General features: G+C 50.0%; 2 protein-coding genes across 9 annotated transcripts in view; one reads left to right on the forward strand and one right to left on the reverse strand.

Annotated features, from left to right (window-relative positions):
- ISOC2 (isochorismatase domain containing 2) overlaps positions 1-13,652 on the forward strand; it is a 184,661-nt gene that overhangs the window by 137,683 nt on the left and 33,326 nt on the right. The window lies entirely within an intron of this gene.
- Positions 9,420-13,652, reverse strand: part of PPP6R1 (protein phosphatase 6 regulatory subunit 1) — a 10,248-nt gene continuing 6,015 nt past the window's right edge. For 4 of the 7 annotated variants that reach the window (XM_069097268.1, XM_069097267.1, XM_069097266.1 and 1 more), the window contains exons 11-23: positions 13,497-13,561; positions 13,296-13,411; positions 13,112-13,197; positions 12,916-13,005; positions 12,662-12,759; positions 12,072-12,129; positions 11,667-11,812; positions 11,423-11,571; positions 10,834-10,963; positions 10,647-10,729; positions 10,414-10,480; positions 9,781-9,843; positions 9,420-9,696 (exon numbers count right to left, since the gene is read on the reverse strand). In XM_069097268.1, coding sequence (XP_068953369.1) covers positions 9,693-9,696; positions 9,781-9,843; positions 10,414-10,480; positions 10,647-10,729; positions 10,834-10,963; positions 11,423-11,571; positions 11,667-11,812; positions 12,072-12,129; positions 12,662-12,759; positions 12,916-13,005; positions 13,112-13,197; positions 13,296-13,411; positions 13,497-13,561 — 1,155 coding nt within the window. In that variant the 3' untranslated portion in view covers positions 9,420-9,692. Of the gene's footprint in view, positions 9,697-9,776; positions 9,844-10,413; positions 10,481-10,646; positions 10,730-10,833; positions 10,964-11,422; positions 11,572-11,666; positions 11,813-12,071; positions 12,130-12,661; positions 12,760-12,915; positions 13,006-13,111; positions 13,198-13,295; positions 13,412-13,496; positions 13,562-13,652 lie in introns of those variants that run through there. The other 3 variants (XM_069097265.1, XM_069097270.1, XR_011170065.1) reach the window with 3 other exon arrangements.

The following is a 13,652-nucleotide window of genomic DNA, read 5'->3' on the forward strand; positions in this document are numbered from 1 at the left end:
AGAGAAGTGTGAGTGGACATACAGTGAAGTGAGCAGAACAAGAAGAATTTCTGTAAGGGCAACTTTAATAAAACTTCCCAAGGCTCTAGAACTTTTATCAAAGCAATTCCCAGCCTTTCTCCAGAAGACCTAGGATAAAGGAAGTTTTCTCTGGGATGACCCACCCCTTTCTGCCCACCTCCACCCTCAACCCACTAGAGAATAGATGGATACAAGGTCCCAAAGCAGAAACTTTTGGACACTGTGTGGATCTGCTTCACTGGCAAGCACCAATTTGTAAAAAAAAAAAAAAAGGGGGGGGGGGGGGGGGGGGGGTCATCCCCTTTCAGTAATTGAGGGAGTTTGGGAAGGTTAGCAATAATGATGCAAAAAAAGGGATGGTCATTAAAACAAGTTGGGTTTTGTTTTTTAAATGCACAGAAGAGAACAGAATGGAGTTGAGAGTGAAGCGAAGACCAGCAGGACAGTGTTGAAAGTAGAATGTATTAAAGCCAGGTTTCCCATAGACACCTGGTTTCACCTTCTGCTAGGCAGGGACATGCTCTTAATCTACTCACCTCCCAGCCAGAGCCAGGTTCCAGTCCTCCTGAGGCTTGGACCAGTGGAAGCCAGGAGTTTCAGCTTCCTGCCAGAGCCAAGGGCCCAGCCTCACACCTGCCTGGGCCCTGGGATCAGCCCCTCTAATTGGAGGGTGGAGCCAGGAACTCCCAGACCTGGAGGAGGAGTCCAGGGCAGCCCCCTCCTCATGTCCCACCAGCCGCCTTGGCTGCTTTGCCTTGTCTGGGCTGCCTTCCTCCATTCAACTGTAAGCTCTCTGAGGCCAAGAGCTGTCTGTATTTTTATCCTTAGCTCTAGGCAGAGCGCATAGTAGGTGCTCAATAAATGTGTAGTGACTATTGCCTAAATAGAACTTAACATTTTACATTTAACTTTTATTTTGCATAGAATACCAAAAGGGAAAAGGTAGCATTTCCATATACACAAAATAGAAAAAATAGTTGTGCATAAATCCTCAAATCTCTATGACATATAATCCCCTCCTCCCCCATATCCAATCTGTTGCCAAGGCCTGTTGATTTTACCAATGTAACATTGCCCCTATGATGGGGTACCTGGGGTCTAAATCAATTTGTAAAACCAATTTGTACAATTGTAACTGCAATTTGTATTGTACAATTGTAAAATTGTAATCTGTAAAATCCCTTTCCCAGCCTCAAACTCTGCCCCTTCCCCCTATCTGCACTTGGCCTAGGCAACACCTTGTGACTCCTTTGTTCTTACTTGATCTCTTCATGTCTCCTCGGGTCTGGCCCAAATCTCATCTAAACTATCTGTGCACTGAAGTCCCTTCCCTCCATCCGGTCAGCCCTGACAATGGCAGCCCTACCCTTTAAAAGTAAAAGCCTGCACCCCTCTCACTCACAGGTCCCCTAAAGGACTCTTGCCCACTTCTCATAGAAGCGTTAACAATAAACTTCTACAAGTCTCACTCCAATTAAGCCTGAGACCTTGAATTCTTTCCAGATGCTATTGCAGGTTTTCTGGTCTCAGATGAGATCAGAGTTCCTGCTGAACCTAGAGGGAGCCATCCCTCATCATTTTGGCAAGCCAGGCAGGATAAGTCTGTGGTCTCAAGCTTTCTTGTAGTTCTGGTAAACTCCCTTTACACCTTCCCTCTGGTCCTGTACGTCGGTTCATTCAAGCACCTAGGAAGGCTTGATTGGACAATTCCAGTCTGGGACTGGAATCTGGTCTATTTTTTAATAGACCCAGGACACATCCCACATGGATGGGGAACGCCCTGTCCAGGGACAAGTGTCTCCATGTCTAAAAAAATATACACATACATTTTTTTAGGCAAGGCTTTTTCTCGTGGGGTGTCACGGAAAAGCAAACGACTACAAGTGACTTTTGGCAGCTGGGTGGCGTACTAGCTGTGTGACCCTGGGCAGGTCCCAATTGTCCTGCCTTGCCCCCTCCAAAAAGCTAATGGGTCAGTTTCACTCCATACCCCAGGTACAGCCGTGGGCTCCGCTCAGTCTTGGGCTTCCCCAGCTCCAGTCCCCACAGAGCACTTCTGCGTGCTCGGGCCCCACAGGCCAGTGTTCCACGCTGAGCTTGTGCTCCTGGGCCATAGAGGCAGGACTCACCTCTGGAATATCTTTTGTACAACTGAAAAACACTTGGTCTTCAAGACCTCAAGTAGAAAGGATGGGCCGGCTTCCCCCTACACTTGGGGGTCTGTGCCTAGGCTATCCCAAAGCAATCTTACCTGGCCCCAATTGGCATCTATCTGAGGGCCAAGAAAATGTGATTTGTGTCGAGGGTTCCAGAAATCCTCTGTGTCCCTCTCTCCCTCTCTCTCTCTCTCTCTCTCTCTCTCTGTGAATGAGTGTGTGTGAGTGGTCTGACATCTCTAAGTTTTAAACTGCAACTGCAGGACATTCCTTTGAAATGCTGTATCTCTTTCCCTCCTTCTTTCCCCTGCTGCTGAATGCAGGCTGGAAAGGGAGAGAAAGAGAGCAAAATATTGTCTTGTTTGTGAACAGAAGTTTTAAGAACTTTAAAAGTTTGAAAATCTCCTCTTCATTCCACTCCTACCAAGTGCAGTGAGGAGAAGGCGATAAGAAAGGGAGGGAATCTTCTCCCTCAGAGCAAAGAGGCAGGCCGACTAACATTCAACTATTTCCTGCCTCACCTAAAAGAGGAAAGTTTTGTGTAACGGAATGCAACTAAAAGGCAACTGAAAGCATTCTGGTCATTTTTGAGAAGTGTCAGTCCTAATTTGATGCTAAAGAAAAGTCAGAATTCATTTTACTATTTGGAATTTAGGCAAATTGGAATATTTTCTAAGATTTGATATGAAAGGTGAGGTTTTTGGGTTCTTTAGAACTGGGATAAGGGAGTAGGCGCCACTCCCCCTCCCCTTGCTGGAGAAGTCAAAGCTATCACTTGAGTGAACACATAAAGTTTATTGGAGTAAAAGTTAGAACAGCTAAAAACATTTGGGGGAGCAGGCATAGCAGCATATCAAGGGCCCCACTGGCAACAGCCCTGGACCCTGGGGCATGCAGATGACCCTTTCTCCTTTCAAACCCCTGGGTCCACAACCAAGCTCTGCAACTGTGGGGAGAGGAGAAAAGCTTCTGCACTTGGTAAGCCTAATTTTCTATCAATAATTTTGGTATGTGATGAATTGGAAATGCAATTAAAGTCATAATATCATTGTTTTATTATGGTATCTCTAAATTGTAAAATCTAAAATGTAAAATCCTCTTATACTGTAAAAATTAAGTGACAAAAAGCAGTTTTCAATCTGAATTTTGTTGAAACTACAAGATGGAAAAAAAGTTGTGTAAAACTAGCTATGTTACTTTATCAGTTCTGCTAACCCGATGTTAAAATGTTTATTTCATGTGCATTGGATTTTTTATGCTATAATATCTGATGGTTTAAAGCTCTTATATGTGGGATACAAACAAGTAGTAATAATACTGCTGATATTTACTGTGATAGTGGATTGTTCATTTAACTTTTTGGCTATTCTGGAAATATGCAGTGAGTATAAGTTGATTGGTTGTATGGCATCAAAAAAAAAAGATTTTAGTTCTGTGTAACTTCATGTGGAGTTTTAAGGTCATCAGACTGGTAATTCATTTGTTTTTATTTATATTGCTACTGGTAAACAGCCGTACTATCTGTGCTGTATGAGAAGCAGTTTCTCTTAAAGTTTTGGAGTATTGTAATTTGGGAAAATCTTAAGCTTCCAAGTCTGTCTTTTTTTAAAAGGGAAGTTTCAGTCAAGACTGTTAAAATTGTTAAGACTGTTAACTAAGTTATTGGGCTACTGTTTTAATGCTAAAACCTAAAACTGTGACAACTTTATTCTGACTAGTTCTGCCCATTCAAAACAGTCAAGGTCATTGGGAAAGGAACAGTTTCAGTCATGTAGTTTTTAAATGAACCTAACTTGCTAAAAAGGTGCAAGGATTAAAAAGGATTTTTATCAATTGGCTTCTAGACTTCAGAAGGAAAGATGGTAAATGGAATTCCTTACAGTTGTGGGACCTGATAAATCTTTATTGCTTATTGCAGCTACGAGAGAATAGAAATAATTATAACTGGCTCTAAGCTGTGATTGTTGAAGCTTGTTGTTGAAGGTAAAAGGCATTTGGGACCATAACTAAATTTTATTTTGAGTTTGAATTTGGGTATATAGTTATCTGCATTAAATCAATATCTGAGAGAAAATGCCACAAGCTACTCAGAGCCTGTACTGTGGACAGGTGGAAGCCTGCATTTGGTAAAGGCCAGAGGGACAATCTTAGCCTCCATCTGGGATGGGATCCCTCCTGGCTCAGTTTACCCATGGGGCTCCTTTGAAAAGGAATGTTCCCCACCTATTCCTGAGTCTAGCATTGCGGTGGAATGGATACTGCCTGGCTTGATATCTGTAACTAACCTGAATTAAACAGAATCAAGGATGTTTTATCCTGTCATATTTGGAATGTCACAGGTCCCTGTTTTTTTCCTTCTATAGCAGGTTTCTATGATCAGAGCAAGGAGTCAGTAAAAGATGTGAGCTCTTTCGTGTTAGCCTACTGGAAAATCTAATATTATTTTCATCTAGGATTACAACATGTGCAGAAAGTTATGCAAACTGCTTAAGATCATTTTAAAAGTTTTATGAATCTTGAACTGTTTTAAAAGAAGAGAAAATACTTTTAGAAGAAATTTTAAATCTCTAGTGGGATTTTGAAAGGCCTACTATATCTTGTTTATGGGAAAATATGAAGGACAGTGAAATAGTCTGAGTAATGGGTTATACTAGCCCATACTCACCCCACTTCTGGTCAATTTTCTCTTCCTCCTCTTTGGCCCTTGTTTGTTTAATCTTTTTACTAGATTTGTGTCTTTTAGGCTCAGCACCCTTCACTGGCAGGTGACTCATCTGCCGGGAACATTGTCATGCAATCTAACTGACCCATGGAGCCTCCATGTTCAAGGCCTACAATGAACGGGCCCCCATTTGTCCTCCCCAAGGATATTCCTTTCTTTATGGGATGGGTGGGCCAGAGGGTGTGAATTCTGGGAACGAGGCATGTGCTCCCTGGGATTTCTCACACCCCCTCTGACTATTTATAACATCACTAAGCCCAGCACTTCTCCTTTAAAACGAGTTAAACGGGGTTTTGGGGACAATGTTCTTCAATCATAGCCTTAGATTATCTGCTGGCCTCTGGTGGGGGTGTTTGTGCCCTAGCTAACACCTCCTGCTGCATGTATATCAATAATTCCCGACAGGTAGAACTCCGCACCAAAAATATACTGGAAAAGGCCAATTGGATGGAAGACTTCATGAAGCCCTTAGTGCACCAGGTTCCTCCTCTTCCTCATGGTGGTCCTGGCTTTTCCCTATACTGGCCCCTTTCCTGGTTCTTGTCTGCTTAACCTCCTTGCTAAGTTTTCTCTTCTAGGCTCAGTGCTTTCCATCTGCAGTTGATTGCTCAGGCTAGATATCAACCGTTACCCGAAGTCTCTACCCCTCACCCCTTGGATCTGGTGTCAGCCAAATTCTGGACATTGGCCACCAACCCCGCCCCTTGAACCATGGGACCCTGAGAGGCAGGGACAGCTCTACATCCCTTCCGAGCTGGAAGCAGTTCAAGATAACACCATCGCCCCTGCCCCAAATGAATTTGGGCCCCATCTGTTTAAGGGGGGAATGATGGGGTACCTGGGGTCTAAACCAATTTGTAAAACCAGTTTGTACAATTGTAACTGCAATTTGTATTGTACAATTGTAAAATTGTAATCTGTAAAACCCCTTTCCCAGCCTCAAACTCTGCCCCTTCCCCCTGTCCACTCTGCCTAGGCAACACCTTGGGACTCCTCTGGCCCAAATCTCATCTAAACTATCTGTGCACTAAAGTCACAAGTTCCTCTCGGTCAGTTCTAACCTTTATCTATACACTGAGGCCCCTCCCATCAGGTCAGCCCTGACAATGGCAGCCCTACCCTTTAAAAGTAAAAGCCTGTGCCCCTCTCACTCGCAGGTCCCCTAAAGGACTCTTGCCCGCTTCTTATAGAAGCTTAACAATAAACGTCTACAACTCTCACTCCAATTAAGCCTGAGACCTTGAATTCTTTCCAGATGCTATGGCAGGTTTTCTGGTCTTAGATAAGATCAGAATTCCTGTTGAACCTAGAGGGAGCCATCCCTCATCACCTAATTCTCCCCTCTGACCCTGCTCATCCCCTCAGGCCTGGAGTTCAGCAATCTCGATCCTGGGGAGGGGGGATCTCCCCACTCCAGCCCATCCTCTGGTCAGCCACCAAAGAGATTTTCTTAAAGGGCGTGTCTGACCATGTCACCCCCTCTAAAATTCAACGTAAAATCCTTTGTTTGGCATCAAGCCCTTTTTGATCACACACGTGAACGTGTTCCTCCCTCTCCCCCTCCTTCCTTGCACACCTGCCCTTTTACAGGAAGCCTTCCCCCGCCCTCCTCGCTCCTTGCTTGTGCCCATTTGTTGGCGCCTCGGCTCCGCCGTTAGACTGGGAGCCCCCTGAGGGCAGGCTCTCTGTGCCTAGGACTCTCTAAGCTGCCCAGTGTATCTGGGCTTTTCTGCACTTTCTCTTTTCCAGGGTTATATCCATGACCCTCTTTCTTTGGTAACATCTCCAGCCCCTCACCCATTCCCCTAACTAAAGACTGAGCACCCCGTAACAAGCCGACCAGTTAATCTGGTCCCCTCGGAGAAGGGCCTCCACCCTGATGGGAGGACCTCCCTTTACAGAGGACTCAGATTTTTCCAAGGGTTCCCCCCCTGCTTGGCTTCACCTCCACAACTATCAACCCCCCTCACCCCCACAGCCAAGGGTGCCTTCTGGCGACTCCCCCCTCCCTCTTCTGCCTTAAGCTCCTTGAGGACAGGACTGTCTTTTTATTTGTGTCCCAGCAACCAGCAGACAGGAGGTGCTTCATATTTATTAACATTTGACACAAAACCAATCTGCAGGACCCTGACCAAAAGTGAGCGTCTCCTCCTTCACCGTAAGCTCATGGCCTGTTAGGAGACGGACGGATCGCTCCCTCGATTCTCCCATCAGTCTTTCCACTGACCAGGATTCCTGGGCCTTTCGAGGGCACCTTCTCAGTGGCGTTCTGCTCACTCCCTTCTGTACCAGCTTAGTCAAGGTCTCTTAGCACAAAGCAACAATAACTTCTTAGACGGATATACCGCCATGGGGTCAGTCAATTCCCAATTGGCAGCTATTGATTCCCTTTACTTCTAGTTTGGGGCTATAACAAAACAAGCCACTATTTTTTTTCTGACAGCAGCTAGAAAGAGCCTCAGATCTGGAGGCTGGAGGACCTGAGTTCAAATGTGACCTCAAACACTGTGTGAGCCTGGGCAAATCATTCACCCTGTCTGCCTGTTTTCTCACCTGTAAAGTGAGCTAGAAAGGGAATTGACAAACCACTCCAGTGAAAACTCCAAACAAGGGCATGAAGAGTTGGATACGACTGAATATTCTTGTACAAATGGGTCTTCTTCAGTCAATAAGCATTGATTAAACACCTACTGTGTGCCAGACCTTGCGCTAAGCACTGTCTTTGGAGTCTAGGCCTGGTGCAGGTACCAGTGGGTCAAAGGTTATGCACAGCTGGGTGACCTTCCGTGCTTGGCTCCAAATTGTGTTCCAATGCACGGGTCCAGTCGTACGTAGGGGGCTATCTTCCCACAGCTGTCCCATCTATTATTATCTTCCCTTCTCATTTTTGCCATTTTGATCACTTGAAATAGAACCTCTGTTGTTTTAACATTTATTCTTTTCTAATTAGTAATTTGGAACATTTCCAAAATAGTATTCCAAAGACGTCTTCAACCACCTATCTTTAGACAATCTATGCACTGGGAAATGGCTTATTCCTCTGTATATGAATCCATTTCTTACATTTATCCAGAACGATTCTTCAACTATGGGTTGAGACCCCCAGTTGAAGAAACTGAAGGGAGTGGCAAGTTTAAGCCCTGGTCTAGAATATCACACCTTTATCAGAAACACATGATGCAAAGGTCTCTTCCCCTTTACATTCAAGAAAAGTACTGATTGTTCTCATGAGAACTTTTCACTTTTGCTGTAAGCTGTAGCTCCTGCTCCATTTGGCCGAGAACCCTCCCTCTTCCCACAGCCGCTCCTTTCCTTCCCTATCTCAGGATTCCATCCCTTTGGAGCCTATCATGGAGTGCTGCGAGATGCTCATCTGAAGCAGCTTTTGTTGAATACGAAGCCCTCACACCAGCAGTTCTGGAGTTTCTCACTGATCAAACATCACACTTGTCGATTCTGAACCCATTTATGCCATCGATTGACTTTTCTATTCTTTGGCCACTACCATGTAGTTTAACTACTTCGTCACTTGAGATGTCACCATCAGGTCCTCTTCTTTCCACTTTCCCCAGACTTGACTTTTTGTCCTCCAGATGACATTTGTGTCCAGCTCTACCTTTGGAAAGTGAGGCGCAATAGTTATTTCCGTCCACTAGCATTCCACCCAGGCAGTTCTGAAGAGCAGTAACAAGCCCAGGAATGTCTTCCTGCTGCAGTGTCTGCTGAGGACCAAAAAGCCTGGTGCTCTGAGGGGGGCCCCTCATCCCCCGCTGCTGGGGCAGGCCCTGGCCACTTTTCTCCAGACTCTCTCCTCCCACCCCCTCTCTAGGGAAGCTGCTGGTTGTCCACTTCGTGAGCAGAGGCACGGCACAAATGCAGGCAGCAGCTATCTTCTCTAGCTGCACTACTTGGGTCTGTCCCTATGAAACGCCCCACAGTGTCATTCCGACCCATTTTGGCTCACAAATCTCAAGGGCAACACGGCCTCATCTGGGCCTCAGGCCGGGCTATCCCCTTGGTGTGATGGGGCTCCTCCCCTAACCCCTAAAACGCCCTCCTGGACTGCCAAACAAAAACAAACAAAAGCCTTTTTAAATCTTTATTCAGGTCAGCAATATGAAAACAGCTTAGCCCTAACACACAGGCCAGGCAAGGAGGAGCAAGGTCACTTGGCAGCTAGGGCCAAAGCCCCAGAAACTTGGAGTATACCCTCATCTCAAATCCCCCAGGGTCCTTGGGGGCAATAAGCACCCTCACCCCCCAAGAAAACTGGGGGGACTGGGAGGGGCGAGGGCTCCCACCCCATCCCACAAGGCAAGGCACAGTCTTCTCTCTGGGACCACTTGCACGCCTCCGAGGCCTGGGGTGCCCTCTGGAGTTGCAGTGGGCACAGAACACCTGTTTTATTTCTTGTAGGACTCCCCCAAATTTCCTCACCCCAACTTCTTTCTCAGCTGCTGTTGCAACTCCAATAACTGGAGAAGAGAGAATGCATCTACTGGACTCCCCATGTTGTCAGTGCAAACAGAGCTGGGAAGGGGTGGCTGGGGAGCCAAGCTGACCACTCCCAGCATTCTGTCTAACAGGCTCAAGGGACAGAGCTCTGTGGGTCTCTATTGCCAGTCTGCTCTTATCAGGAAGATTCAAGGGGAAGGACAGGAAAGGGACACAGAGACCCCAGTCCTGGGAAGGAAAGGAACGGGCTGACACACAACGTAGTGAGGTGGCAGTGTTGACGTGGACAGGACGGCCAAGAGTGGTAGTCTGTAGGATGATGAACCCCACAGGACAGATTATCTGGTAAAAAGAGACGGATGAAAGTACAGGGTCCTACCCTGCCCCCTATCTGCCTTCTCCCCCTTTCCCAAGGCTGGTGCTTACTTGGCGTTTGGAGAGGGAGGGGACCCTCCTGGGGCAGGACCATTGGGTAGCACTGGCAGATCCCTGAGAAGAGATAAGACTTTGCTCCATATCCACCTCTCCCTACTCCCCTCAGACCCCCATTCAACTCCACCAGTCTGCACAATGAAGCAAACCCAGAGCTGGGCCTGGGGGCTGACAGAGCTAAGCTGATATCTGGTACATCATGGGAAACCTCCTGCTTACTGCAGGCTAGACACAGTGGCTAGTGAGTTCCAGATACTTCCTAGCACTGTGACCTTGGGCATGTCATTTAATATGCCTGCCTCAGTTTCCTCATCTGTAAAATGAGAATAACAGGCCCTACCTCCCAAAATGAGATGATGTGTGGACAGCCCTTTACAAAGATTAAAGTACTGTACACATTAATGCTAACTGTTCTTGCCAGACACCCAAGAAGGAGGCTTAGACCAAGGCCAGCAAAGGAAAGGGCTTTTGGGGACAGCCTGAGGTTGGCCTGGTAGTTCCAGGAGACCCAGAAACAACAGGGAGAGGAGGGAGATGAGAACCCCAAGTTCTTCCCCCAGGGGAGCCCGGGCCCTATGCCTTGAAGCCTGCTCCCAGATCCTACGCCCCACAGCTACACTTCCTCACCTGTCCCGGCAGGAGGGTCTTGGAAGATCTTGCATCTCACTGAGAGTGGCTGTGGCCTGCCTGGCAGCTGCAGGAAGAAGGGGGCAGGAGTGACAGGGAGACTTCAGGATCTTCAGAGGACCCCCAATTTACTGGTTGTCAGAAACCTTAGGAGTCCGAGTCCCTTGGTGCCCAGACCTCAGAGGCTACACACCCCAGCCCACTGACCAGAGGGAAGGAAAGACCCTGGTCACCTTGGCGGTGGCAGGCCGATACATTGGCTACTGTTGATTCCTGAGGTGCTCCTGCAGCGGCAGATGGGGGAAGGTCCTTTGCCCTGCAAGGGAAGAAGACAGAAAGCCCTGCTGAGGACACAGCCCTGACGGGACAGGGTTGAGTCCCCAAAGCTGGGAGGCTACAGGGTCCCCATCTGGGCCTCACCTGTCTAAGGGGTTATCAGAATCCTGAGCCACACGGCCACAGGGGGGGTCAGGCGAGCCTGGGGTACCCAGGGACGAGTCCACAGAGGCACTGATAGGCACAGGGTCAGAGGGAATCTGCTTCCTTGGCCCTACAGGCAAAACAGACAAGATGCAAGAAGCCCAAGCTCAGATGGACATCTGGGGCATGGGCTCCCACACCTGCCAATCACCTTGCCTATTCTACTCCCAGTCCTGGACTCAGGAGGGGGCTCCCTCCCAGGCTTTTCACTCCCCCAGGTGGGCTCCACCAGATAGATGCCGACCTCCCCCTTCCCTTGTGCTCCAGCACCGACCCAGACACAGCCAGCCTGGCTGAGCAGTGCCCTAGGCCGGCCCCTGCCTCCCTTCTAAGGTGCCCACCCTGAGGCCTTCATCCAGACTCCTCCTCCTCCTTTGTTATCCTTGCTCCTCAGACCCCAACCCTTGACTACAACACCCTAGAGAACAAAGGGTGTTAGGTCTCTCTGGGAACTGGATCAGATGGAGACAAGTCTGAGTGTTTCAACAGCTAAGACCCTCCAGAGAATGAATCCCCAGGGCCCCGTTACCCTGGGGAGGCGTCCCAGCTGGCTCTGGGCTGGTAAAGTTAAAAGAGAGGGGGCCAAGCCCTCCCATGGTCCCATTGACTTCCTCCTCCTCCTCCTCCTCTTCCTCCTCCTCCTCCTCTTCCTCCTCACTGTCTGCGCTGCCTCTGCTCCTACGGCCAGAGAAAAGCCAAGTGATGGGTGTCAGAGTCAGGACCAGCCCCCAAGAAGCAGCCGATCCAGGGCGGGGCCTCCTGGCCTCACTCACCGTACACTGCGGGTCTGGCCCCGCTGCCCATCCTGCCAGATGGCATCCTCCCCATCCGAGTCTTCCGAGCTCAAGCCTTCCTCATCATCCTCGTCAAACTGACGGAGCCGCTCTTTGCAGCAGAGCTCAAACAGGCTAGCGTTGGGCTAGGGGACAGTGGGCAGAGCTGGCTCTCGTCCAGCCCCTGCCCACCCTCTAAAAGCCCCCAGGCCCAGGGTTGGAGACCAGCCCCAGCCCGGGCCACACAGGCAGTCAGGAGGGAAAATGGCCAAGCTTGGAAACACCCACCCCGGGCTTTTCAGGGCAGGAACATACAAGGTCAAAAGCCACCTCCAAAGCCACGCCACCCCCCCAGCGAGGCCAGTGACCTGCTCCCAGCCCAGCCTGCACAGGGCTGACACTCACGTTCTCATCATCTGCACTGAGGGAGAAGCTGATACTGGCCGTCTTGTCAAATGGAGCACTAGGGGAGAGGGGCCAGAACAAGGTTCAACAATGTCCCCTTTTTCTGGTCTCCCTCCCCTGCCCCAAGGGGGCCAGGGCACAGAGCAGTGCCCGCCCCCTCAGGAGCCCCAGGATCTCTGGGATTAAGAGCCATGTGGAGAGAGGATCAGAAACTGTTCACAGCTTCCCCACATCCTGGCTCCCCACCCACCACCTGCCCAACCTCAACCGCTACACCCCCCACTACTTCCCCTGGCCCACTCCGCAGCCTGGTACCCAGGGCACCCAGAAGGCCTGAGCCAAGGCAAGCTGAGAGCCTCCCCCTGGCCTTTATCTTCAGAGCCCGACCGCCCAGAAGTGATCAGTAAAGTGATCAGCCCCTCCCTGCCTAGACACCCAGAGGTCCTCTGGGGGCTTCCTGATCACGGGCAGCAAGGGCCAGGTCTGTGGCTCACACTGGGACAGGGGTTTCGTGGCTCAAGGATACGGTATCTACACCATCCTAGGTGAGGAAGTGAGGCAAGAGCACCAACCACCCAGAGGACACTCACTTCACGTTCTCCTCCTGCTCCCCAAATTCTTCATCATTGAATCCAAAGTGTTCCACAAAGGCCGAGGTCATCTGCTGCATCTGGAAGTCCAGGAAGGCCTGCAGGCAAGAAAGACCCAGGACACCACTTACCTAGGGCCCGGCCTGCCTGCTCACTGCCTCCCTCACAGGCCTGGCCTCACCCTCCTGAGTCTGGACACTGGCAAAAGGGAAAAGGGGTTCCCCGGGCGGGGGCGGAGCAGAGCCCTGGCCCACCTGCTGTAGCACAGCCTCCTGGGGAAAGCTGAAAGCCTTCAGCCGCTCATCCTCATCATCACTGGAGGAGTGGATGTTATGGGTGCTGACCTGGGCGCAGGGAGGCGAACAAAGAAGCAGCGTCCGTGAGGACCTCAGTCGGAAGCCCTTCCACGTGACACGACACAGGGATGGGGCCCCACAACCTCAGGCTCACCAGGTCCACCATGTTCTTCTGGTTGGTCTCAGACAGAGGCCCCGACACGAACTTCTCCCACAGCTCTTGCTGCTCCCCCAGTAACTCTGCTCCATGGGGGGCAGGGAGGGAAGACAGGACACTGAGTGCAGGCGGCCCAGCCACCTCCTCACGCCTCCCCACTCCTGCTCAGGACCGGCCTCACCTGGAAGCAGTTGCCCCACCAGCGCGGCATTGGGGCCCTTCTCGGCGCTCTGCACCACGGCGTTGGCGATGCGCGTCAGGTGGCCCATGTAACCCTTTCTCCGGCCGCCTTCCGACCTGGGAACGGACAGGTTGCTCAGCGCCGCGCCCCCAGCTCCAGGGCCAGAAGGGGGGTCGGCTCAACCCAGCCCCAGTCACTCACTGCACTCTGTCATTCTCTTCCCAAGCGCCCAAAATCCTCTCCACCAGTCGGCATTTCTGGAGCAACTACAGGAAAGAAGGGGAGAGTGGGGTTGGGGAGAGAAAGGGAGAAGAACAGGCAAGGCTACGGGGCAGACAGGACCCCCCCCCCCCCCCC

Source organism: Petaurus breviceps, unplaced genomic scaffold (assembly GCF_028583685.1).
Source record: "Petaurus breviceps papuanus isolate PSGF00001 unplaced genomic scaffold, PetGlider_PUasm1.0 355, whole genome shotgun sequence".
Classification (NCBI taxonomy): Eukaryota; Metazoa; Chordata; class Mammalia; order Diprotodontia; family Petauridae; genus Petaurus; species Petaurus breviceps.